This window comes from Polyodon spathula, chromosome 2, assembly GCF_017654505.1.
Source record: "Polyodon spathula isolate WHYD16114869_AA chromosome 2, ASM1765450v1, whole genome shotgun sequence".
Classification (NCBI taxonomy): domain Eukaryota; kingdom Metazoa; phylum Chordata; class Actinopteri; order Acipenseriformes; family Polyodontidae; genus Polyodon; species Polyodon spathula.
The window spans coordinates 105,622,079-105,645,053 of NC_054535.1; the positions used below are offsets into that span (position 1 = coordinate 105,622,079).

Below are 22,975 nucleotides of genomic sequence, written 5' to 3' on the forward strand. Positions count from 1 at the left end.
CCCACGCTTCTGCATGGGGCAAGTTGAACCGCTGACAAGCTCCTCCGACGCGAACTGTCACCAGGACGGTTCTGGTTCCCACGGCTCTACTGGGTGATCTGAGGCACCGTCTACAGGGCACAACTACAGCGAACAACCAGGCCCTCCGAAGAGGCAGATGGAATGCAGGTCGTGGCCAGCCCACACACCAGCATTCCAGGAGGCAGTTCCAGGCCACTGTCCTAGGCAGCCACCCCAAACTTCCCCGCCACAACCTCAGCAGGGCCCCTGAAGACTTGTGGCCTCAGACCCCCTTTTCGGCACACCAACTGTATTACTGGTGCGCTTGCACCTCTGACATGGACCTGGGCACCGTGTGCATTTGGGATTGATTTGGGAAGGCGCCGGTTGTTCTCTTCACCTCGGCGGAGACGACACCTTTCCCCCTGTGGTTCTCCCTCCACTGGTTAGGCGGTCCATTCGGTGTCGACGCCCTAGCCCACGATTGGCCCACAGCGCTCCTATACGCATTCCCGCCAATCCCGTTACTCTCTGCCTTTTTCAAAAAAGTCTGGTTAGAGAAGACGTCAGTTCTCCTAGTGGCCCCCAGTGGCGCAGGAGAATCTGTTTCTCGACCCTGTGCCAGCTCTTACAAGGCCATCCTTGGGAGATCTCACTTCGCCTGGAGAGACATTCTTTGGCACCCGGAACCGGGCAGGTTCCAGCTATGGGTCTAGCCCCTGAAAGGAACCTCTTGTTATCCCTAGGGCTATCAGATGCAGTGTGGGTACGTTGCAGAATGCTAGGGCAGAGTCCACAAGGTCGCTGTACGCCTACATGTGGAAGTATTTTCACAATTGGTGTCTGAGTAAGTCATGACTCAATCTCTTGCCCCATACCAGTTATCTTACAGTTTCTGCAAGAACTGCTTGATGCTGGTAGGTCACCTTTCACTTTGAAGGTGTATTTAGCAGCTATTTCTGCGTGCCATGCCCCCGTGAGATTCTGGGTTCAATAAACTACTAACAACTAAAACAAGCAAGATGGGCCGAATGGCCTCTTCTCGTTTGTAACCTTTCTTATGTTCTTAATATCCTTTTTAGGGTCATCATTCAAAAAATTTGGGCCACGCTGATGGTGTCTGTTTATCTGTCCCAATCTGGAGATATGGCAATGCAGCATTAAATCAATCAATCAATCCGCAAAACAACACTGGAATCCCTCTCAATAACAAACCAGTGCTGAATGGAAGATGTTCAATTAAATAAAGTTGTAAAATGCAATTAAGTTGTACAGGAATGTCAGTCTCACTAGCAAAACAACAGTAACAAAAATACAAGAGATTGGTTTTCTTTAAAGAACTAGCATCACCAAGCATTAAGAGAATTCCTGCAAAGTTTAATCACTTTTTAGTATTGAACACTAAATAGTGAATATCTATTTATTTGTTTGTCTCATTTTGGAATTGACCTTTTTATTTATTCAGATCAAAGACAGAATGACTGGGTGATGAATCCTACTGTGCTAAAGTACGCAGTGTTGCTATGCAAATGTAGAGCTTGAAATAATTGTAAGAAATGAGCTGTTTATCCAGGTTTAAGCTGCTGTTAAACTGCGTGCCCCTTGGTTATTCAGCAATCCTCATTCAGTGGAATAATCACAACACTGCACAGATACTCGCTTTTTATTTGGATTTTCAATTATACAACCAATTCACTTCGCTGACTTTGGTCAAACAGCAACTAATTTATAATTAGACTATGGCTTTAACAATTCTGTTTTCTTTTAAATGAACTTATGATATATAAACTAGCAGCTAGCTTTTTTTTTAAAGTACATTGTATAATCAGGGATGTGTTCATAAAGGCATGGGTTTTAGCAATGTGATTTTTATTTTGTTTTTTGATCAATTACGTATTTTTTTTTGCAATTGCAGAGGATTAAATAATTGTAACTAATGAATACCGACTATAATTCTGTCCAACACTTCAGGTTTGTTTTTGCTAACATGCCATATAGAATTTACAATGCAACTTTGTCCAAATGTGCATTTTGGGTATGTACACACTACACAGAAACAAGTGCTCCAGAGACACAAAAAGAAACAACAGAAATATAAATATAAAACAAACAAACACAACTGGTGAGATTTACACAACAGCACTTTGGAGACGATGAGCTGTAGAAAACACTGCTGCACACCCCTGGCTGTGAATAACACACCTTTAGTTTAACTTAAAGGTTTCACAGCTTCTGTAGTTATCTGCTCTTTTGCTACCATAGCAGTCAAACAAATCCATCATCCGCACAACAACGCAGGGAAAAAGAGCAGCAGCTTCATAAATAGGAAGACAAAACGTGTGCTTAATTCCAAAGTAAAGCCGTTTCAGCTGCGGGGTGCACTGGGTTTCTTCAGTCACTGTCGTAATCCTCAATCACAATCTCCTCTTCCTTCATGATGGCTTGTGCTGCAGTGGGTTGCGGCTGGCTCCCAGGAAGGTCCCCTCCAGCAGTCTGACTGGAAGGAAGGGAGCCACCGTCTGACTGGAGGTCTTCATCGGGGCCAGGAGCTTGGGACTGCTCTCCTTTAGGTTTTGCATAGGCGGAAACAGCAGGGTCATCTTCATCACTGTCCAGGTCTACTACTGGATCCTTATCTGTCAGAGCTTCAAGCTTCAACCTGGAAAAGGAGAGTGCTCTTCAATATCAATTTACAGGGTCTCCCAAAAGTCAGGCATTATTGTTAATACTGGCTGTCTCACTTTCTGTATACAATGTCTTTAAGCATTCTGGAACAAACTCAGATCATTTTGAGGTACGATGTAGATTTCACAGACAGCATACTAAATTTACATAATATATGATATTACCTTTGATGCCTGACTTCAGACATCCTGAATTTTTGATTACAGTCAGCCCCTGACAGTGAAAGACCACATTTCTTGAGAAATGGTTCCCTCAATTCACAAATGGAAATGTGTTAAAAACTCGAATGGGTGAAACTGCTATGCGATAGGAGTCTTATTTCCATTCCTGCCAATCACAGGATGAGAATACAGTCTTATATCATTTGTTGTCCTGCACGTTAGCTTTGGAACCAAACTTCATTGTTACTGCTGCAGTTTTATAACCCCCAAAGCTGGACATACCTTCTAGGATATTTCTTCAGAGGAAGCCTGCCAACATCCTGGATAAATGCAATTTGAGCTGATAAAAAAAGGTGTGTTTTAATAGCAAATTCTCAAAATGAATATCTTAGAAGTTTGAACTTTAAACTCTTCTGGATTATGTTACAGGGAAAGTGTAATATGCATCGGTGTTGTAGCATATTTTTCTAGAAGAATGCTGTCTGCTAGATCTCTTTTTTAAATATGCTTTTCACAGCACTATGTAAAAGCATTTTTTAATAAGAAATGGACAAACAAATATAGAAAGCAATGTGGAGGAAAAGAGAGACATCTGAATGATATTATTCTCTGCCAAATTAAAATTGATCAGACCCGATTAAAAAAAACATTGAACAGCACTGAAGTACATTCTACATACCTTGATTCCTCATTGGATTTGTCAGTAGAGCAAGGTAGGGCAAGAGCTGAGTCTGAAGGCATGCCGGAGGCATACAGAAACTGATAAACAGAGACTTTGCTACAAGGCAGTTTTCCTGGTACTGTAACAGAAAAAAAGAAGATTAATACAATATCTGAAAAGGTTATTAATGAGAATTCATACTTCCCAGTTCTGCAGGTCAAAGCCTTTAGTTTTAACTACAGCTCAGGAAGCAATTGCATCTCAGTCCGATTAGCTCTTGTGGCTATTAAGCGTCACCCTTTTAGAGGGGTATATGCAGTGAAGAAACTACAAAATAAACATTAGCCGTGCTCTGAAATACATACAGCCAGTGTATTCTTGTAGTGATCATCAAATGACATTAAAAAGGGTAAATCTAAAACAGTATTACTGCATTGTACCTGTAATACTGTACAGCAGTATTAAAAACCAATTTTTTCACATAAAGCTGACGAAACTGGCAGTTACTTTGCATTCTCTACACATATGAACAGCGTTTGCACCTTTCTGTTTATAAGAAGCCATTGTGGTTTGTGTAAAGGCTTAAATCCCACTCCTGTCTGGCTGCTGGCAAAGGCTCTGGCTTTGTTGGAATGGATCATCCCTCTAGCTGCGACCGAGGCGCTGTACTCTCGGAGTGAAGATCGAGACTGGAACAGAAACAATGCATTTGGATTAGTGAAGCCCTTCCCAGGCAAACAACATGTGCAGCCAGCAATGGGGCAGAATACAAGCCTCTGTTCATTTTGGCAGTTACTCGGGTAATCTTTTTGTTTACAAGCCTGGAGCGGAGCATGGCTGTTTGTGGAAAGTCTGTTAAATTGTTAATGTTACAATAAATGAGTATCCACAAGCGCTCGTTGAAAGACTAGAATGGCTACAGTGATAATGTTTGCTTTGGTTTGATATCCAACATGGCTGTTTTACCTCCAACCAAACCAAATATTAGAAATGAGGAACACCCTCGATAAAATACCAAACCAGAAATACACTTTTCATAAAACGCAAGTTAGCCTGCAACTAGTTTCTTGTTCATTTTAGAAAAGCAATTGCTGTTTTTCTTTTTCTTTCAGAATTTTGAAGATTGTAAAAGCAAATAGCTTTAAGAATTTAGCCCAGCCTACATAACTGCAAAAAAAGCTTCCACTAGAAAAACTATAGACTGAGCACACAAGGCCACTGTGGTTGGGTCTGCTGTCTCTGGCAAGTCCCTGTTTAGTATCACTGCCTAAACATTTGATAAAACTCAAAATTTAAACATACAAATAAAGAACCGACATGTCTCAATTTAGCACTATTTTAAATTGTAACTGTCATTTTGAATTATCTGAAAAACAAAAAGTACTTCTCTTTTGTGCAACCAAACACATTTCAAGCGGTGTTGTATGAATAGTCTAACATTTAGTCCCAATGCTAATTTGACACAATTAAAAAAAGTCATGTCTCTCAATCAGTACTATGATACAGCAAGGAAGAGCAGCTCTTACACTCCACTCTGCGGTGAGGAAGTCCGCGTCGGAGAGGTATTCACTGGCTCGCACCACATCCTCAATGTTACTGAAGAACTCAAGGTAGTTCTGGTGCAGGTACATGTTGAACAGCTCTCCTGACATGTGGCATTTCTCTGTAACCATCTACACAGGGGAACAGACACTTTAAATGGTATATTTTCTGTCTTTGTCTTGTAGATTTTAATCAGGTCTAACTGAATTCTTGGTGGGTTTCTTGTTCACGGCTTGTCTGTGTAAAATGTGTCTGGTGTGGTTTGATTGTTTCCGTCTGGACATTATTTGTAATTGAATTTCCTTACTGTTGGTGAAGCATGTATGGCAATCATGTTTCAAGTTAACAGCCTGTATTGCTGGAAAATTGACCCCTCCATAGCAAATGCATTACCATGGCAATTTGCCTGCAGTGGAACATTGACCCAGTATCCTTGTTTGGTAATCTAACTGTCTGAAGACTGACTGTTCAGTTTTATAAGATTAAAGAGCTGTGTGGGTGATAACCTACTGAAGGTTTTTTTTATAGATCTAAACAGCTGAACAACCCACCTCTGGGTCCACCAGCAGTGGGTCTCTCTCATGCTCTGACAGATGGTCTGGTAGGTGAGGAAGCTCAGGCTCGGTGCGGGGCTCCCCTGTTGGTGTCATTACATACATGCAAACACGTAGAAATCATCAGTTCACCATGTACACACAGGTTAGGAATGTCAAATGTGGTTCAATGTGCTCTACAAAAACACGCAGGCTAAAACAAATTGTAAGAATGCACTTATGAAGATATTTAGCAAGTTTAAACAGAAACTAGCCCCATGATTACAACAGCTTTTAAAAAGTACTACCAACCACTAGGAAGTCACTTCCTTCACAAATTCTTAAGGAATTTTAAAATATTTTGCAGTAAACTTATGGCTTGGTAGAAACATAACCAGATATGCAATCATTCATTTATTCAGGATGTATTTGATTTTGTATTGTGTATATTAGATATTTATATTACATAAATTGTCTATAGCTTGATTATGTACGCTGCTGATTGTTATTCATTTTTAATAGGTAACATGACTTTAATATTGTTTTACTCAGATATTCAGTAGGAAATTATTGCCATAGTTTAGAGTAGAAGTATTATGGAGATTTATTACAGTTGTCATCAGTGTCTGCCTGGGGACTGTCAATGGAAATGAGCCTACTGGCTACATTGAAAATGCAATGCATCTTGTGTCATGCAAGTGACATTTATGTTATAATTGTATGCGCCCCTGATAAATAAATACAATAAACAAACAAACAATAACTGTGATACAGATAACTGTTGGGTTTGGCTATATATGCAGTGTTAGAGTTAAATATTTGTAGAAAGTCAGTATAGTTTTTGTTATCTAGTAGCCAGTAATATTAATATTATTCATAGGGTTTTAAAAGTTGGATGAATTACTGTTCTAAGATCCCCTCTATGATTTAGCGATTTACTGCCAATGATTACTCATTGCTTTCAATCTACCTGGTGATTGATAATGGTTTACAAAACATTAACATGTAAATTTGAGTTCTGTTGCTGTAATTTTTTTACGTTGTGATACAGTACATGTTTAAGCTGCTGGTGTAAAGTATTACTTAACAATAAATATGTCCTGTACTAAACTAGTCAGCTTGGATATTCATATTAAGAGCAAAAAACACATCTTATTTAAGATTTGAAAGAGACAACTTTACTTACGTTTGAAGTGCAGTATTTTTCCCAACGCTCGGAACAGGAAGAGGGAGACGTCCTTTCCACCAATGGCTTGCAGCCCCTCTTGTCTCTCAGAGGTCTTTGACGACTTGTCTTTATTTCTCCCTTGGGTAGATGTTTTACTTGCTTTAGATGAGGCCTTTCCTTTCTTGCTGCTTAATAAACTGTTTTCCACAGCATAATCTAGGACGCACAGAGTAGAATTATTAATAGTTTCATTACAATGAAAGGAACACACAAAAAACACTATATATACACACACATTTGAGAGATGCAAACAAAGTCTATACACTGAAGGGCTGGACATAAAAACCCAGTTGCACTAGTTTGATCCATTCCTGGTTTACTACGAGTTTAATAAGACACACCTGATGTTACCTATACACTGAGGCTAATCATGCACACATTAAAACCTGGAATGGGGGAAACTGCTATGCAATAGGAGTCTTATTTCCACCCCTGTGCTGCACTAGGTTAGTTTTATTAAAAGACTGGGCCACAGACGAGAGTAGATATTTCAACGTTAAACAAGTGATACAGCAGCACCTGCAGTCCATCACAAACCCAAGTGATACAGCAGAATCTGCAGCCCACCACAAACCCAAGTGATACAGCAGCACCTGCAGTCCATCACAAACCCAAGTGATACAGCAGCACCTGCAGCCCACCACAAACCCAAGTGATACAGCAGCACCTGCAGCCCACCACAAACCCAAGTGATACAGCAGCACCTGCAGCCCACCACAAACCCAAGTGATACAGCAGCACCTGCAGCCCACCACAAACCCAAGTGATACAGCAGCACCTGCAGCCCACCACAAACCCAAGTGATACAGCAGCACCTGCAGCCCACCACAAACCCAAGTGATACAGCAGCACCTGCAGCCCACCACAAACCCAAGTGATACAGCAGCACCTGCAGCCCACCACAAACCCAAGTGATACAGCAGCACCTGCAGCCCACCACAAACCCAAGTGATACAGCAGCACCTGCAGCCCACCACAAACCCAAGTGATACAGCAGCACCTGCAGCCCACCACAAACCCAAGTGATACAGCAGCACCTGCAGCCCACCACAAACCCAAGTGATACAGCAGCACCTGCAGCCCACCACAAACCCAAGTGATACAGCAGAATCTGCAGCCCACCACAAACCCAAGTGATACAGCAGCACCTGCAGCCCACCACAAACCCAAGTGATACAGCAGCACCTGCAGCCCACCACAAACCCAAGTGATACAGCAGCACCTGCAGCCCACCACAAACCCAAGTGATACAGCAGCACCTGCAGCCCACCACAAACCCAAGTGATACAGCAGCACCTGCAGCCCATCACAAACCCAAGTGATACAGCAGCACCTGCAGCCCACCACAAACCCAAGTGATACAGCAGCATCTGCAGCCCACCACAAACCCAAGTGATACAGCAGCATCTGCAGCCCACCACAAACCCAAGTGATACAGCAGCATCTGCAACCCACCACAAACCCAAGTGATACAGCAGAATCTGCAGCCCACCACAAACCCAAGTGATACAGCAGCATCTGCAGCCCGCCACAAACCCAAGTGATTACCTTTTAAAGAAGAAAACTGCAGGCTATTTATTGCACTTCTGATGTCTCCAGAGCTCCCAGAACACAGCTGATCCAGAGAATCTTTGTCAGGAACCGATACCTTTCCTCCACTCTGAAATCAAAAATAGAAGCTAATAATGAGGTACTACTTAACCTATAATTGATCTTAATTAGTCACACAACGCAAACATGTCAAAACATATATGGCAAGCCATTAGCAGATTGTTATTTTTGAGAAAAAAATGCCCTAAAAGCTCACACAATTAAATGAATAGTCATATCTGTGCTCATCTATTTATTCCCCTACACATGCATATGCATACACGCATATGCATATGTTGCAAAAAGCTTAATTTTCTACATAACATTTACTTTGTATAATATGTGTATGTGTTTAAAAACACATTGTTACAATTATTAGTTTGTAAAACCTCTGCTAAAGAAATAAGTTGTCTCAATTTTTATAGATCAGTTCTACAATTACTGTGATTAATATTATTTGTTAGTGAGAAGGACACAAACCTTACACTGAGTGATGATCTGTTTTCTTTTTGGTATACCGATATATTGTTATTTAATTTTAATTATCTCATAATGTTATAACAGTAATCTGATATGTCGTGGTAGAGTATATTTTGATGAATGCTGAATTACTGTTTAGCACACTTGTAGTTGTACTATGTGTTGCATATTTGAATAAAACACACATATATCAAAATGGAATCATTACTACAGAGTATAAGAACCAATTATCATGTTAACACAAATCCAACACATATACATACATGCATACGCAGACCCAGCTCACCAGTGGGTGATGTACTTACCCTGCTTGTCTCCTGAGCTGCTATTCGACTTAATACCTTCATCATACTGGTAGGAGCCACAGGGTTAAAACTGAAAAGGAATACAAAGAAACCACACACATCATTAACTGACACAGTGAAATAAAAATGAATCATTCAAGTCCAGAATGCATGTGTATTTGTGTGCACAATGTACACTGCCCTTACCTTATATTACTAATGTTCAGCTCCTCCTGTATGTCTTTTGGAAATAGTAACCATTGGTTGCTGTCTCCACTGAGACTGTCGGAGATGATGAAGATCAGTGGACATCTACCAGTCCGAATGAATCTCCTAATAGCCAGTACAAACAGTCTTTCTGTTAACATCGCTGCAAGCATTTGCAATTGTGATGGCAATTTTGTTAATGAGCAACCAAAAATAAATGACAATCAAGAGATGAGAATTAAAAGAGCACCAAGCAGCAGTTGTAACCAAATGAACATGAAAATATTTACACAACAAAATAAAACTGGATCAATAAAATCAAGTGTGTGTGCTCCCGCTATAAGAGCTTCAGATAACAACCCTGACTGTGATGAAAACCATAATATCATTTACAAATGAGAATACAAGTAACAGTTCCTGACAATACATCCTGAATATCATACTAATGTTTCTGCACACCAGTAAAAGCAACTTACCGTAGGATATCATGCAAGGAGGCTGGCTGTCTATAAAACTGATTGGGGACTTCCTGTAACACAACGGACAAGTAAATAAATATATTTATTTTGAATTGCCAAGTTTAGCATTTAAATTAAAATAGGCCATGTATTTGATTACATTTCTGATAATTAGAAAGATAGTTGCAATTCGTTACTGGAGCAACACAACTGGAAAAACAGTCCTTTTGATTGCAAATATTATATTAAAAAAAGGGAAGGAAATAGTGAAATGATGACATTTAAAGCTACTTAGCCCTATAAGTTTATTAACAGATAGTAGGAGATTTTTAATTTATATATAAAAATAAAAAACAGCAGCAAGACTACACACAATATGCAGCTGTCTTAACTCACTTCAATGACTACACACAATATGCAGTTGTCTTAACTCACTTCAATGACTACACACAATATGCAGCTGTCTTAACTCACTTCAATGAGGATTACTTTCTTGTTGGTGTCCTTGGCCTCCCCGAACATCTGCAGTTTGTTATATTTGTTTGCTCTTAATAGAAACTCTTGAAAAACTGCAGACTGTGATTCACTAGTGAAGCCTCTGAAACGTGACTCTTTTGACAGAAAGAAAAACAAGATGGATAAAGCAGAAACTAGACATAGATGGGAAAACGTAGAAGTGCATGCATGCAACAATTGTTTTATTCAGGTTTGTACCACTTACCGGGGTCAAAGACGTTTTTATAATCATCCTTGTTGAATTCGGACAGCGAAGTTGGGTTTGACCACTCCTGAATCTGAACCCCCAGCTCTTTTGTTAACACCTGGACTGTGGCGGTCTTTCCACAACCAGAAGGTCCGGTCATCAGCAGAATCGAGCCACCCTTTACAAAGAAACAGCATCAGGGGAGTTACAGGCAATATTGTTTTTTTCATAGCAATTATTGTATGGTTCAGCATATTATAACAATGTTTTATCACACAAGCAAGGATGGTGGCTCATTCATCGTGCTACAAGTTAAGTTTGAGGATCATCACTCAGCTTCCTGCATCCGTTAATGTCCTGTTTGTCAGATATTAGTACCATACACGTGCTTCACTGGAACCCCTAACACCTGCCAGTCACCAAGAAATGAAAATCAAACAGTTATGCTAACTACAGGTACGTTTTTTTAGGCCTCGGCTGGTTCCATTTTTGAAAGCTCTGGACAATACCAATTGTATACCAATATTGTTTCCTTTTTCCGAGAAATTATTATGCCACTGTCAACCCGGTCTATGGCATTTGGAACTACATGAACACAGGCTTCAACAGTATAATATACCTTTTTAGGTTGTCTTTGCTGAACTTCCGTTGACAACCAGTTTTCTACTTCTTCAATCTTCTTTTTGTGTACTGCCAGCTCGGCCTGTAAAATATTAAAAAGACAATAATTAAGAAAACAATAAGCCAGTGGTAGAAAAAAACAACATGTGTAGCGTTTCCACATCCATACCGTAAAAAGTATGTTACATTCACTTAAAACAACTTTTCAAGTGTTCAGTGTAAAATTTCCAGATTTCATTTTTAATCATTTTACAGATCAAGAAAGATTCAGGTGATTCAAGAAAAAATATCAGTCCTGCCGCCCCCGGGATAGAGGAATACAAAGAAGCCCATCACTGCACAGCACAGGGGTGGCTAGTCTGGGTCCTGCAGAGGCGCAGGGTCTTCTGGTTTTAGTTCCACCCAAGTTCTCAGTTATTTCATTGTACCAATTATTTTCTTAATTAGTCAACAATAACATGTTTCCAAGGTCTTTGGCATTTGATGATTTAAAGAGACACAGAAAACCTACAGGATTGTGGCTCTCCAGGACTAGGATTGGCCACCCCTGGCATAGCAGTTTGAACCATTCCAGCTTTTACAATTAACTTAATCAGGCACAACTGAGTTTGGTACCAGCTGTATACCATGACTAATTAAAGTGCGTAAGAAAAACAGCAATAAATACAATTTCTATAGAATTTGGGACTTTATGTCTATCCCTGAATTTCTTCATTCTTCAATGTTACAGCTACTCATATTAGGTTACCACATTTAGTCTTAAATTAACTGTAGTGATTTCCATCTGAGGGGTGTACTCAATAGCTCTAAACAGCAGTGAATTTAAATACCATTAAAACAGAAATGCTAATACAATATTTAACAGATGAAAGGCTCTCATGCACTGTTAGATACTGGATTTTTCATAACCTTGGTATTCCAAAGGCTGTTTTAAATATTTAAGCACTTAGATCTGCCGCTGTTTAAATCAAATCCTGGCAGATTTATGTTTTCTTCTGTACCCTTGTAAAATCCATGCTTCCCCCTGCAATGGTCAGTATAGAAGAGTAGAATGGATTGGAGATGTATGTATGGTGATGTGTACCTGCGACTCCGGCTTGTATTTATCCACCCAGGGCACATCTTGATCTAGGTCGAGGTATTCCTTGGTAAAGTGACCTGGCTGCTCACAGAATGGTGCTTTTGTCCTCTTCTTTGCCTGAAGTTTGCTGCTGGCGTCCAAAGCGGAAGACCAATCATTTCCCTTTGGTTCTCTAGAGTTAGTCCTCTTTTTTGAAGTGAGTGATTTCAAGCTGGCACCTCCAAATAAGTCATCAAATGAAGGCTGTACCCAGTTTGTTAACTAAAGTAAAGACAGATTTAAATCAATTAGCTTTAGGGGTAGTGCTACTTCGCACTTATCTACTGACGCTTTATAAAATTATGTAAACTAGATTACTTATTTTGAAAACAAACTACTGTACTGTTTAAACATAAGTGAAACCATAAGCTGAATACAAACGATAAACTTTAATTTTATAATAATTTAACAGACCACAGAACTACTGTATCCCTACTAACTAGCTACTGTCATGCATGCTGGGGTTGAACTTTTTTCCTTTCTTTTATATATGTGCCATGTGACAATTTTTTTTTTTTTTTTACAACAACTCCCAGTGATTTCACTGTAAATAACTCATAAACTTATTATACCACCACCAACAACAAAGAATCCAGTGGTGCAAAAGTTTGATACACAGTGAGGGTTGTTATCCCTAAAACAGTTATAATAGCTGTGTCAAGAGCAAGGTTTTTTTTTAATTGCCAATATCACCTTGCATAATTTTAATTCAGCAACTCACCTTACCAGAAGCTACCTTTCTGCTGAGAGAACTTTTGGACATTATCAGCTTTGTTGAGTCCCATCAGCAATACACGTTCTCAGCAAACCAAATACAAGCTGAAGTTTTACTGTGAAAAACACACACACAGAGAGAGAGAGAGAGAGAGAGAGAGAGAGAGAGAGAGAGAGAGAGAGAGAGAGAGAGAGAGAGAGAGAGAGAGAGAGAGAGAGAGAGAGAGAACTGAAAACTGAGGCAATGTCACAGTCTGATATTTCAATTCATAGCACATATGTCCCTCGACTGCATTGTTCATATCCCTCTGATCAAAGCACAGATCTATTGTTGAGATCCAAAACATTTGCAAATCTGATCATTACAAAGATAAACAGTTAAGTAATACATAGCTAAACAAATGCACACATAGAATCTGCACCACGAGGAAATGACAAATGATAACGTTTAGGAAAAAAACATATACTTTGCTATATATAAATTAAGAGAGACTACTGTATAAAAAAACAGTATGTACATACAGTATGCATTAGAATCTCACAAGACAGTACTGAGATAGTAAAGCAAATGTGTTTCTGCGTTATTTACACACGCTATCGTTAGCCTGATTTCTGTAGAACACTACTCTAGATACAACAACATTAATAATTGCACATTTACAACCTCACGCTGTGAACAAAAACAAGAAACAGGTACGTAAACAAACACAGGTGCTCCATGTCACAATCTGACAGCGGGTTGATCAAACATCAGACATAAGAATATTTATTTATTTTGTTTTGTTTTACTTACCAGTGACATCTACCGGCAAGTTATTAAGCAGTACAAATGAATGTGTTTAACACTTCGGTTTCATTTTTTTTAATAAAGCTTTAATATACACACATTTGAACTGGGTTTATCACATTTGAATTGTGTTGTGAAAACAAACGCTTTTAATGTTGTGAAAGTTGTAGACATGACACTACATTGTCACTACTTACATGTCGCGTCCACCACAGCTTACTACATATTTGGGGCGTTATTCCTTAAACCAAAAATTGTTATTGACGTTCGAAAAGTCGTCTTATTTATGTTTTTATAAAAAGCTGTAACGACAACAACACCCAAGTTTAAAAAATAAAAACGATCTTTCCCTTTAACGCCGAGGACCTCTGTGAAAGGAGGACAACTAGTGATGAAGTCATCATGGGGACACACCTCACTGCCTGTACAAAACTAGTGCAACTGTACAAATTAATATAAAGAGGCATATTTAGATTGTATTTTTGGTGTCATAAGATCGACATGATTGATATTTTAATAAAATCCCCGCTACTGAAATGTCCTTTTTCCTCGTTGAAGCGAGCAGTTGACGTGCACGGCGTGTTGAAGCCCCTGCGCGCTGCACTTCGCCTTCACGTGTGGCTCCAATGAAGATGTTAAAGAGACCGAATATACTTTTAACCGGTGAGTGATGCTGCCAGTGTGCAGAGAGTGAATGCAAGCACAGTACCTGATTAGTAAATATCCGGCTGTAGAAAAACTGAACTTCTCATACTTCCAGCATTCGGTAATGAACTGAGAACGCGGCAGCAGTGTGGATTGCGTGGGTTTTTATTTATTTATTTATTGATTGATTGATATAGCGTGACTGGTGGATTCTGAAGTTATTCACTTTTCTGCCTTCAAAATATGTGCAGAATGATTTGCTATTAATGTTTCCGTATCACCTAATTTAACCGCATTGGCGCACAGAACCTGGACCGAGCTCTCGCTGAGTACGTAGTTCTGTCAGATTTCGAATAAGCATTACAACACGAAAGAAGTGTTGACACCACAGACCTGCCTGGTGTTGACCTCAAATGCAGTATTAAGTATTGCATTGATTATAGTGTTTATTGATCGATTTCTTTTTTTACAGTGGACAACACATTGCTGTATAAAGAGATGTGGGATGAAAACGTATACATTGCTGTGTCCTGCATTCTATATTGTGCTGCAATAACTTGCTTTTATTTCCCAAAGGGATACTTAGTGGGGTGGCAATCAGTTGGATGACTTATCATTTATAAACCAGATATTAATCGGGGTGTAATGATGACCAAAGAGATAGTGTCAGGTGCTTGACCCCATGAACTCCCTTCCAGGACATTTCAGTGGGGTGATATACGCGTGTGACTGTATCTGAAACTCGCAAAGTTTGTGTTACTGTTAATGTTAGCACTAGTTTTACACCAAAAAAACTAAACAAAACCCCTAAACTATGACTGCCGGTGGACGTGAGCATTTGTATTTGAAGCCCGCTGAGGAGTGACACACGTGTTGAGGGCAGTAAGCTTGGTTCTGCATTGCTAAAATGAAAACTTCCAGTGAGGAATATAAACAGAGTGGCCTGTCCTCTTTGCGGTGCCATGCACAGCAAGGCCATTCAACTGAAGTAGGCCGGTGATCTGACAGAGTGTAACCTTGGGTTAACACCGTAACCATATTGACATTTCTGTGGTTTCCAGGTACCCCCGGTGTGGGGAAAACCACACTGGGTAAAGAGCTGGCACAGAGAACGGGACTGACATACATAAACGTGGGGGACCTGGCACAGGAAAGTGAGTAACCAGTGACAGGGGAAGGGGACATGATTGGGTCTGATTCCTAATGTCAATTACAGTAATTGTAGCTAACAAAATAGTTAAAAAAAATGTTAGCCAGTATGCACATGAATTCACACTATGGGGGGCATGGATTACACAGCAGCTGCTCTGCATCTCCATCACATGGGGTTTCTGCCTCATCAACCATAAAGGGAATACACTCGTCCTTAGAAAAGTGTCCAGTCTGTAATGTGCTCCTGTTATTAAAAAGGAGAAAACACAGATCAAGGTCTTTGAAACAACTTACAAATATGCTTCATAGCTTTTTATATAAACTGCTTCAATGAGATTCTAAACAGTATTTTGTTTACACGTGAAGTGTAGTACAGGTCTATATTCAGTAGTATTGATAGAAGTGTAACACAATCTACATTGGTAAAAGACTTATTGTCAGATTGTTTGTCTGATTTATATATTTTAATTGGCAGGTTTGTTTCAAGGAGCATGATTAAACATGCCTGTGTTTGAGTAAATCTGCTGCTGCTTCTCGTAAACAGAAACCGAGCCGTGTTTATTCACTCAGTAAAGACCAGTCTAGTGGTTATACGTGTGCCCCCTGAATGCAGACTGTTATTCTTATGTGTGTATATGTTTGTCTAGGTGAGTTGTATGATGGATTTGATGAAGAGTACCAATGCCCTATATTGGATGAAGATAGGGTGAGTATATCTTATAAAGACATCATTTCAGAATTCCAATTCTTGAAGTGTTATAATTCAACTGTATCGTCTGTATGAGCTGGTTTGTTTTGGGGAGCTGGAGAATCAGGCTGCTCTTTCTGTTCGTGCTGCGCAAGCCGATTATTCAGTTGTTCAGATTGAGCTGCCTGCAGAAATCGGGTGCTGACAGTCAAGTGAGGAGCATTGGTGTTGATTGGGCTAAATTACCATTCCAGGTGAAGAAGCAGCTGCTTGGGTTTGTGATGACTGTTGATTTTCATAGACTGTGTGGAGAACAGCAATCCACGCCAGTCCAAGCAGCTGTGTCTTCACTTGTTTAACTCTCAATGGTGAATTAGCCCGATCAACACCAGTGATCCTCACGTGACTGCCGGCACCTGGTTTCTGCAGAGAGCTCAGTAATCGCATTTGTATTATATTTGATTTATTTGTATTTATTTTGTACACTGAAGAATGTGTGGTAAACAGGAATAAAGACTGTCATTCATTAAGGCATGAAGAATTACTATGAAAAAGATCAGTGTATTAGATGTGCATGCTACTGTATGTTTTAATGTGTTTGCTTGATTTGAAACTGTGCTGGTTTCCAGGTAGTTGATGAGCTGGAAGACAAGATGGGCGAGGGGGGCATGATTGTTGATTACCACGGCTGTGACTTCTTTCCGGAGCGCTGGTTTCACATCGTGTTTGTGCTCCGCACTGAAAACTCAGCCCTTTACAACAGGCTAGAGAGCAGGTGAGCACAACCCAGGGCTATTGACTTGAAGCGTTTGTGTACACACTCTCCGCATTACTATGTAGACGTGTTGCTCTCTATTAAATATACGTATTTCAAGAAATTACTTGTCCATTTGGGCACCTGCTGTAAACATTCTGTTACAAAACATTTTCAGAATGAATCTTGCCCAGCATGGCCATTAGTTGATTTTAGCAACCAGTGCCCTCTGCTGATCAGTACCCTAAACTGCAGTTTTGTCTGTGATTGTTTTATACTGATGTCTTTTTTATGCAGCTAAGGTGCAATCATCAAACCATACACAAGATGTTTCTTAGTTACCTTTATTAAAAAGTAGGTTTAGGGATCCTCATTCAAAATATGATTGCACTGATCATCTGTTTAAATAATTCTGTGTGTGTGTGCGCGTTTTTTTTTTTTTTTTAAGGGGCTACAAAGGGAAGAAGCTTCAGGACAATATCCAGTGTGAGATTTTCCAGACCATTTACGAAGAGGCCATGGAGTCCTACAAAGAGGAGATCGTGCACCAGTTGCATAGCAACAACCCGGAGGACCTGGAGAGGAACATGGAGCAGATTCTGCTGTGGATAGAGCAGTGGATTAAGGATAACAACTGAACCGGAGCTGCCGTTCCACAGAGACCTCGGCGTCGCCTCACACAGTCACCCAGCGGCACGCCCTTGTCTTGCGTTGCAGGAGGTGCTGTCATCTGTTTCACAGACCCTGATTAGCAGTAATGCTGAAGCTCTTCAGGGCCTGTGAAGCCTGCCGTTGTCGTTCTATTCATATAGCAAGCACACTACACAAAATGTTATCTTGAAAGCTTACCCCAGTGAAGTAACTTACAAAAAATAGATGGTGAGTAAGTAGATTCAAGAAAATGCACAGAGTCCTTTTCTTCAATCAGTTGCCAGGTTTATTGAAATATGCAGGGAGTCTGGTCCCAGGTACAGGGCAAACAAAACTCAAAATTACAATGTTTGCATGACATTAAATACCCTTCTGTATAGATGGTCCACCTCCCCTTTCTCTGACACTTAACCAATGGTCAAGGTAATTTAATTTACTGTGTGAGTGTTAATGTGTGTGTGTCTGTGTGTGTAGTCTAGTGTGACAACCTCTGAACTCAGTGCATTCTTCACACTCCTGGAGACAAAAGGTCCATACATCTGCCTTTTGTTATCTCCTTGCGACCCCCGTTGATGCCAGTGGGATTATCTCTTTTGATCTCTCTGAAGTCTTTAGAGCCTGTTCCCTTCTAGTCCACAGCATTGTTATCTCGTTAGCTTGCAGTCATTGTTGGGCAGTTTGTAGACGCATCGTCTCTATCAGTGGTTAGCAGTACATGCAATTTGAACCAAACAGTCTGCTATCTGCAATATTAGTCTCTTTTCAGAAAAGAACACCAGTATAGCTCTGCCAGTCCACATGCGTAGCAAACCCCTAATCAATTCTCGATCCATGTTTTCCAACACCCAGGGTCACACTTGAGTTTAAGGGTTTATTTACTGTTAACAACAACCTTGATACAAGGTTCGTGAATGTTTAGTAACCTATTTCTAAAGCAAAAGTAGTTAAGTCAGGTGTGTCGTTGGAAGTGGGTTCGGTTGGTTTGAAGACAGGAAGAGAGCAGGTTTTGTATGATTACAGACTTTGAAGACATACAGGAAGTATTTTACTCAGTGTGTGCTTCTCTTCGTGTTTCTAAATGTACCACTATTGAGTCTTTTATACTTTAAAAATACTAAAAGAAACTTTAATGACACACATTTACAGTTATGGAAGATTTAGGAAACTTGTTGTTCATGTAAAACAGTGCCTCTAAAAAGTGTGATATGCCCAAACAATCAGCTTGAACTTGGATTCATATCTATCCCTTTTCTGGCAAGAATTATCTTGGTTTTTTTTTGGTTTTTTTTTTTTTTTTTTTTTTTTTTTTTGCATATTAAAAAAAAGTATTTTATAATATTTAAAACCAAATTATTTGGACTTTTTTTTTTTTATATATCAAGATAATATTTTTGTGCATGTATTGTGTTACTTTAATGTAAACCATATTAATGGGAGTCTAACCGCTATCTTTGCATTAGACTCTTATTCAAATGTAGACTGCATCTTGTATAATATAAATTATTTCCATGAAATACTAGTTTCAGATAAAAAGAAGAGACATCTATTGCGTTCGACTTCACGCAATTGAATTTGATAATTCCTCAAATTTAACGATGTGTACTGCCTGTGTATTAGAATGCATTGTATTATAAAAATTGTGGGGAACTTTTTTGGAAATGTAGTAAAAAGAAACATTAGTGCTTTTTGTGGTTTCTTTTTAGACAAAACAATGGCCAGCAGAGAAGATAATCTGACAAACCATTTGTGTCTTTTGAAGAGGTGTTTGTTACACTTCTTTTGAAGGTTTAATCAGCTGTTGCCACAGACCTGATTTAGCATTAATCTTGGACTACCTACTGTTGCTTTGGAAATTCAGATCGATGGAGTTTGTGAAACCAGTCCTGTCGTGCAGAAAGAGTACACGTAATGGAAAGTGCTGTCATCTGTCAAGGTGCACATGTGAATAAACACAGAATGTGCAGGTGGGGCTTTTATTTGTGATCTTTACCCCACTCAGACCCCCTGCTAATTACAGTGTGGCACCTTTAGAGCACTATAGGGAAGAGACTGTATATCTCACTTCCACCTATATAACAAGAATCTTGGATTCATAGCTCTTTTCACTGCCAGCCTTCCCAAAGCACTATACAGAAGAAACACCTAAAAGATAATGAAGTGAAATAACAAAAATACAGCAAACCTAACTATAAAGAAGCCTTTAGTCTAGATTGAGATGCATGTATGCTGTTGGACAGTAAAGGATTATAGAATCTGAGAGCTCCCTTTGACTGCACTGGTATAGCGAGTAAACCAAGCTCCGTGGAGTGAAGTGAGCTCATGGGTTTAGAGGACCTAACTCTCACCCATTACTCACTGAATATGTTGCTATTCTTGAATATATCTTTACTGTCTGTTCTTCTAATGCTGGCAAATGATTTTATCTTGCAAGCCCTGGTGTTGTGCTCAGAGGTGTATTGCATGAGGTAGCTCTGATTACCGATTTCCAAACAGGAAATAGGGCAGTTACTTGTGGAACAGCGGACACTACAAATGGCCACAGAAATCCACAGAATTCTTGAAAAATAGTAAGTTTACTGCACTGTGTTTACTTTTTTTCACAGCTGAAAAAAGGATTTTGTCTGAACTTCCTGAAATAAATACTTTTTTCAGTCATTTAAATCTTTTGTGTAAATAAAAAACTTTACTCTGCTTCAAATGTGTTCCTGTTTGTTATAACAGTAAGCAGGTAGGTTTCCACTGTCTCAACCCTGTCTGTACATCATTCTCCAGTAGAGGTTTCCACTGTTCTCAGCCCTGTCTGTACATCATTCTCCAGTAGAGGTTTCCACTGTCTCAACCCTGTCTGTACATCATTCTCCAGTAGAGGTTTCCACTGTTCTCAGCCCTGTCTGTACATCATTCTCCAGTAGAGGTTTCCACTGTCTCAACCTTGTCTGTACATCGTTCTCCAGTAGAGGTTTCCACTGTCTCCAACCCTGTCTGTACATCGTTCTCCAGTAGAGGTTTCCACTGTCTCCAACCCTGTGTGTACATCATTCTCCAGTAGAGGTTTCCACTGTCTCCAACCCTGTGTGTACATCATTCTCCAGTAGAGGTTTCCACTCTCTCAACCTTGTGTGTACATCATTCTCCAGTAGAGGTTTCCACTGTCTCAACTCTGTCTGTACATCATTCTCCAGTAGAGGTTTCATAAGAAGAACATAAAAAAAGTTTACAAACGAGAGGAGGCCATTCGGCCCATCTTGCTTGTTTGGTTGTTAGTAGCTTATTGATCCCAAAATCTCATCAAGCAGCTTCTTGAAGGATCCCAGGGTGTCAGCTTCAACAACATTACTGGGGAGTTGATTCCAGACCCTCACAATTCTCTGTGTAAAAAAGTGCCTCCTATTTTCTGTTCTGGATGCCCCTTTGTCTAATCTCCATGTGTGACCCCTGATCCTTTTTTCTTTTTTCAGGCTGAAAAAGTCCCTTGGGTCGACACTGTCAATACCTTTTAGAATTTTGAATGCTTGAATTAGGTCGCCGCGTAGTCTTCTTTGTTCAAGACTGAACAGATTCAATTCTTTTAGCCTGTCTGCATATGACATGCCTTTTAAGCCCAGGAATAATTCTGGTCGCTCTTCTTTGCACTCTTTCTAGAGCAGCAATATCTTTTTTATAGCGAGGTGACCAGAACTGCACACAATATTCAAGATGAGGTCTTACTAGTGCATTGTACAGTTTTAACATTACTTCCCTTGATTTAAATTCAACACTTTTCACAATGTATCCGAGCATCTTGTTAGCCTTTTTTATAGCTTCCCCACATTGTCTAGATGAAGACATTTCTGAGTCAACAAAAATTCCTAGGTCTTTTTCATAGATTCCTTCTCCAATTTCAGTATCTCCCATATGATAGTTATAATGTACATTTTTATTTCCTGCATGCAGTACCTTACACTTTTCTCTATTAAATGTCATTTGCCATGTGTCTGCCCAGTTTTGAATCTTGTCTAGATCATTTTGAATGACCTTTGCTGCTGCAACAGTGTTTGCCACTCCTCCTACTTTTGTGTCGTCTGCAAATTTAACAAGTTTGCTTACTATACCAGAATCTAAATCATTAATGTAGATTACGAATAGCAGAGGCCCTAATACTGATCCCTATGGTACACCACTGGTTACCACACTCCATTCTGAGGTTTTTCCTCTAATCAGTACTTTCTGTTTTCTACATGTTAACCACTCCCTAATCCATGTACATGTGTTTCCTTGAATCCCAACTGCATTCAGTTTGAGAATTAATCTTTTATGCGGGACTTTGTCAAAAGCTTTCTGGAAATCTAAATAAACCATGTCATATGCTTTGCAATTATCCATTATCGATGTTGCATCCTCAAAAAAATCAAGCAAGTTAGTTAGACACGATCTCCCTTTCCTAAAACCATGTTGACTGTCTCCCAGGACCCTGTTACCATATAGGTAATTTTCCATTTTGGATCTTATTATAGTTTCCATAAGTTTGCATATAATAGAAGTCAGGCTTACTGGTCTGTAGTTACCTGGTTCAGTTTTGTTTCCCTTTTTGTGGATCGGTATTACGTTTGCAATTTTCCAGTCTGTCGGTACCACCCCTGTGTCAAGAGACTGCTGCATGATCTTGGTTAGCGGTTTGTAAATTACTTCTTTCATTTCTTTGAGTACTACTGGGAGGATCTCATCCGGCCCAGGGGATTTGTTTATTTTAAGAGCTCCTAGTCCCTTTAACACTTCTGCCTCAGTTATGCTAAAGTTATTTAAAACTGGATAGGAACTGAATGACATGTGGGGCATGTTGTCAGTATCTTCCTTTGTAAAAACTTGTGAAAAGTAATCATTTAATATATTTGCTATTTTTTTTTTTTTCTTCATCTACGTTTTTGCCATTTGTATCTCTTAGACATTTAACCTCCTCTTTGAATGTTCTCTTGCTGTTGTAATATTGGAAAAACATTTTGGAATTGGTTTTAGCTCCCTTAGCAATGTTCATTTCTATTTCTCTCTTGGCCTTTCTAACTTCCTTTTTGACTTGCGTTTGCAGTTCCGTGTACTCTTTCTGTGTACTTTCTTTTTGGTCCTTTTTTAATGCTCTGTAAAGTGCCTTTTTTCGCTGAATATTTTTTTTAATTGATCTATTAAACCATTTTGGCAATTTAGTTTTACATTTAGATTTGTCTACTTTAGGGATGTAATTGTTTTGCGCCTCTAGTACTTCATTTTTGAAGAACAGCCATCCTTTTTCTATGGCGTTTTTCTCTATTTTAATCCAATCTACTTCTGTTAGACTCTG

General features: G+C 39.5%; 2 protein-coding genes across 3 annotated transcripts; one reads left to right on the forward strand and one right to left on the reverse strand.

Annotated features, from left to right (window-relative positions):
- Nucleotides 1-1,653: 1,653 nt before the first annotated feature.
- rad17 (RAD17 checkpoint clamp loader component) lies at nucleotides 1,654-14,277 on the reverse strand. Of its 2 annotated transcripts, XM_041238241.1 has the most exons (17): nucleotides 13,972-14,277; nucleotides 12,995-13,103; nucleotides 12,238-12,495; nucleotides 11,152-11,235; nucleotides 10,551-10,710; nucleotides 10,304-10,440; nucleotides 9,848-9,900; nucleotides 9,372-9,497; nucleotides 9,186-9,255; nucleotides 8,359-8,470; nucleotides 6,769-6,966; nucleotides 5,601-5,686; nucleotides 5,034-5,180; nucleotides 4,050-4,196; nucleotides 3,526-3,646; nucleotides 3,129-3,186; nucleotides 1,654-2,659 (listed from the first exon to the last, which is right to left on the reverse strand). In XM_041238241.1, exons 2-17 carry the CDS (start codon nucleotides 13,034-13,036, stop codon nucleotides 2,392-2,394), a joined length of 2,067 nt encoding a protein of 688 aa, XP_041094175.1. In that variant the 5' UTR covers nucleotides 13,037-13,103; nucleotides 13,972-14,277; the 3' UTR covers nucleotides 1,654-2,391. The 2 variants fall into 2 exon arrangements, with proteins under 2 accessions (XP_041094175.1, XP_041094183.1); XM_041238249.1 differs by lacking the exon at nucleotides 3,129-3,186 and having other exon boundaries at nucleotides 2,581-2,659.
- A 54-nt stretch (nucleotides 14,278-14,331) lies between these two features.
- Nucleotides 14,332-17,941, forward strand: LOC121306511 (adenylate kinase isoenzyme 6-like). The gene is made up of 5 exons (XM_041238254.1): nucleotides 14,332-14,437; nucleotides 15,481-15,573; nucleotides 16,219-16,277; nucleotides 16,889-17,034; nucleotides 17,462-17,941. The coding sequence occupies exons 1-5, from the start codon at nucleotides 14,401-14,403 to the stop codon at nucleotides 17,649-17,651; spliced, it is 525 nt and encodes a 174-aa protein (XP_041094188.1). The 5' UTR covers nucleotides 14,332-14,400; the 3' UTR covers nucleotides 17,652-17,941.
- Nucleotides 17,942-22,975: the final 5,034 nt, after the last annotated feature.

Bases quoted from the DNA above. Each gene is read 5' to 3' on its own strand.
- rad17 (XM_041238241.1), bottom strand. From the start codon at position 13,036: ATGTCCAAAAGTTCTCTCAGCAGAAAGGTAGCTTCTGGTAAG. The intron at 9,498-9,847 runs GTAAGTTGCTTT...ACTGGCTATTAG, and splicing joins TCCTTGCATGATATCCTACG to GAGATTCATTCGGACTGGTA. The intron at 6,967-8,358 runs GTAATCACTTGG...TGTGCGTCCTAG, and splicing joins GCAGTTTTCTTCTTTAAAAG to ATTATGCTGTGGAAAACAGT.
- LOC121306511 (XM_041238254.1), top strand. From the start codon at position 14,401: ATGAAGATGTTAAAGAGACCGAATATACTTTTAACCG. The intron at 15,574-16,218 runs GTGAGTAACCAG...ATGTTTGTCTAG, and splicing joins GGGGGACCTGGCACAGGAAA to GTGAGTTGTATGATGGATTT. The intron at 17,035-17,461 runs GTGAGCACAACC...TTTTTTTTTAAG, and splicing joins TACAACAGGCTAGAGAGCAG to GGGCTACAAAGGGAAGAAGC.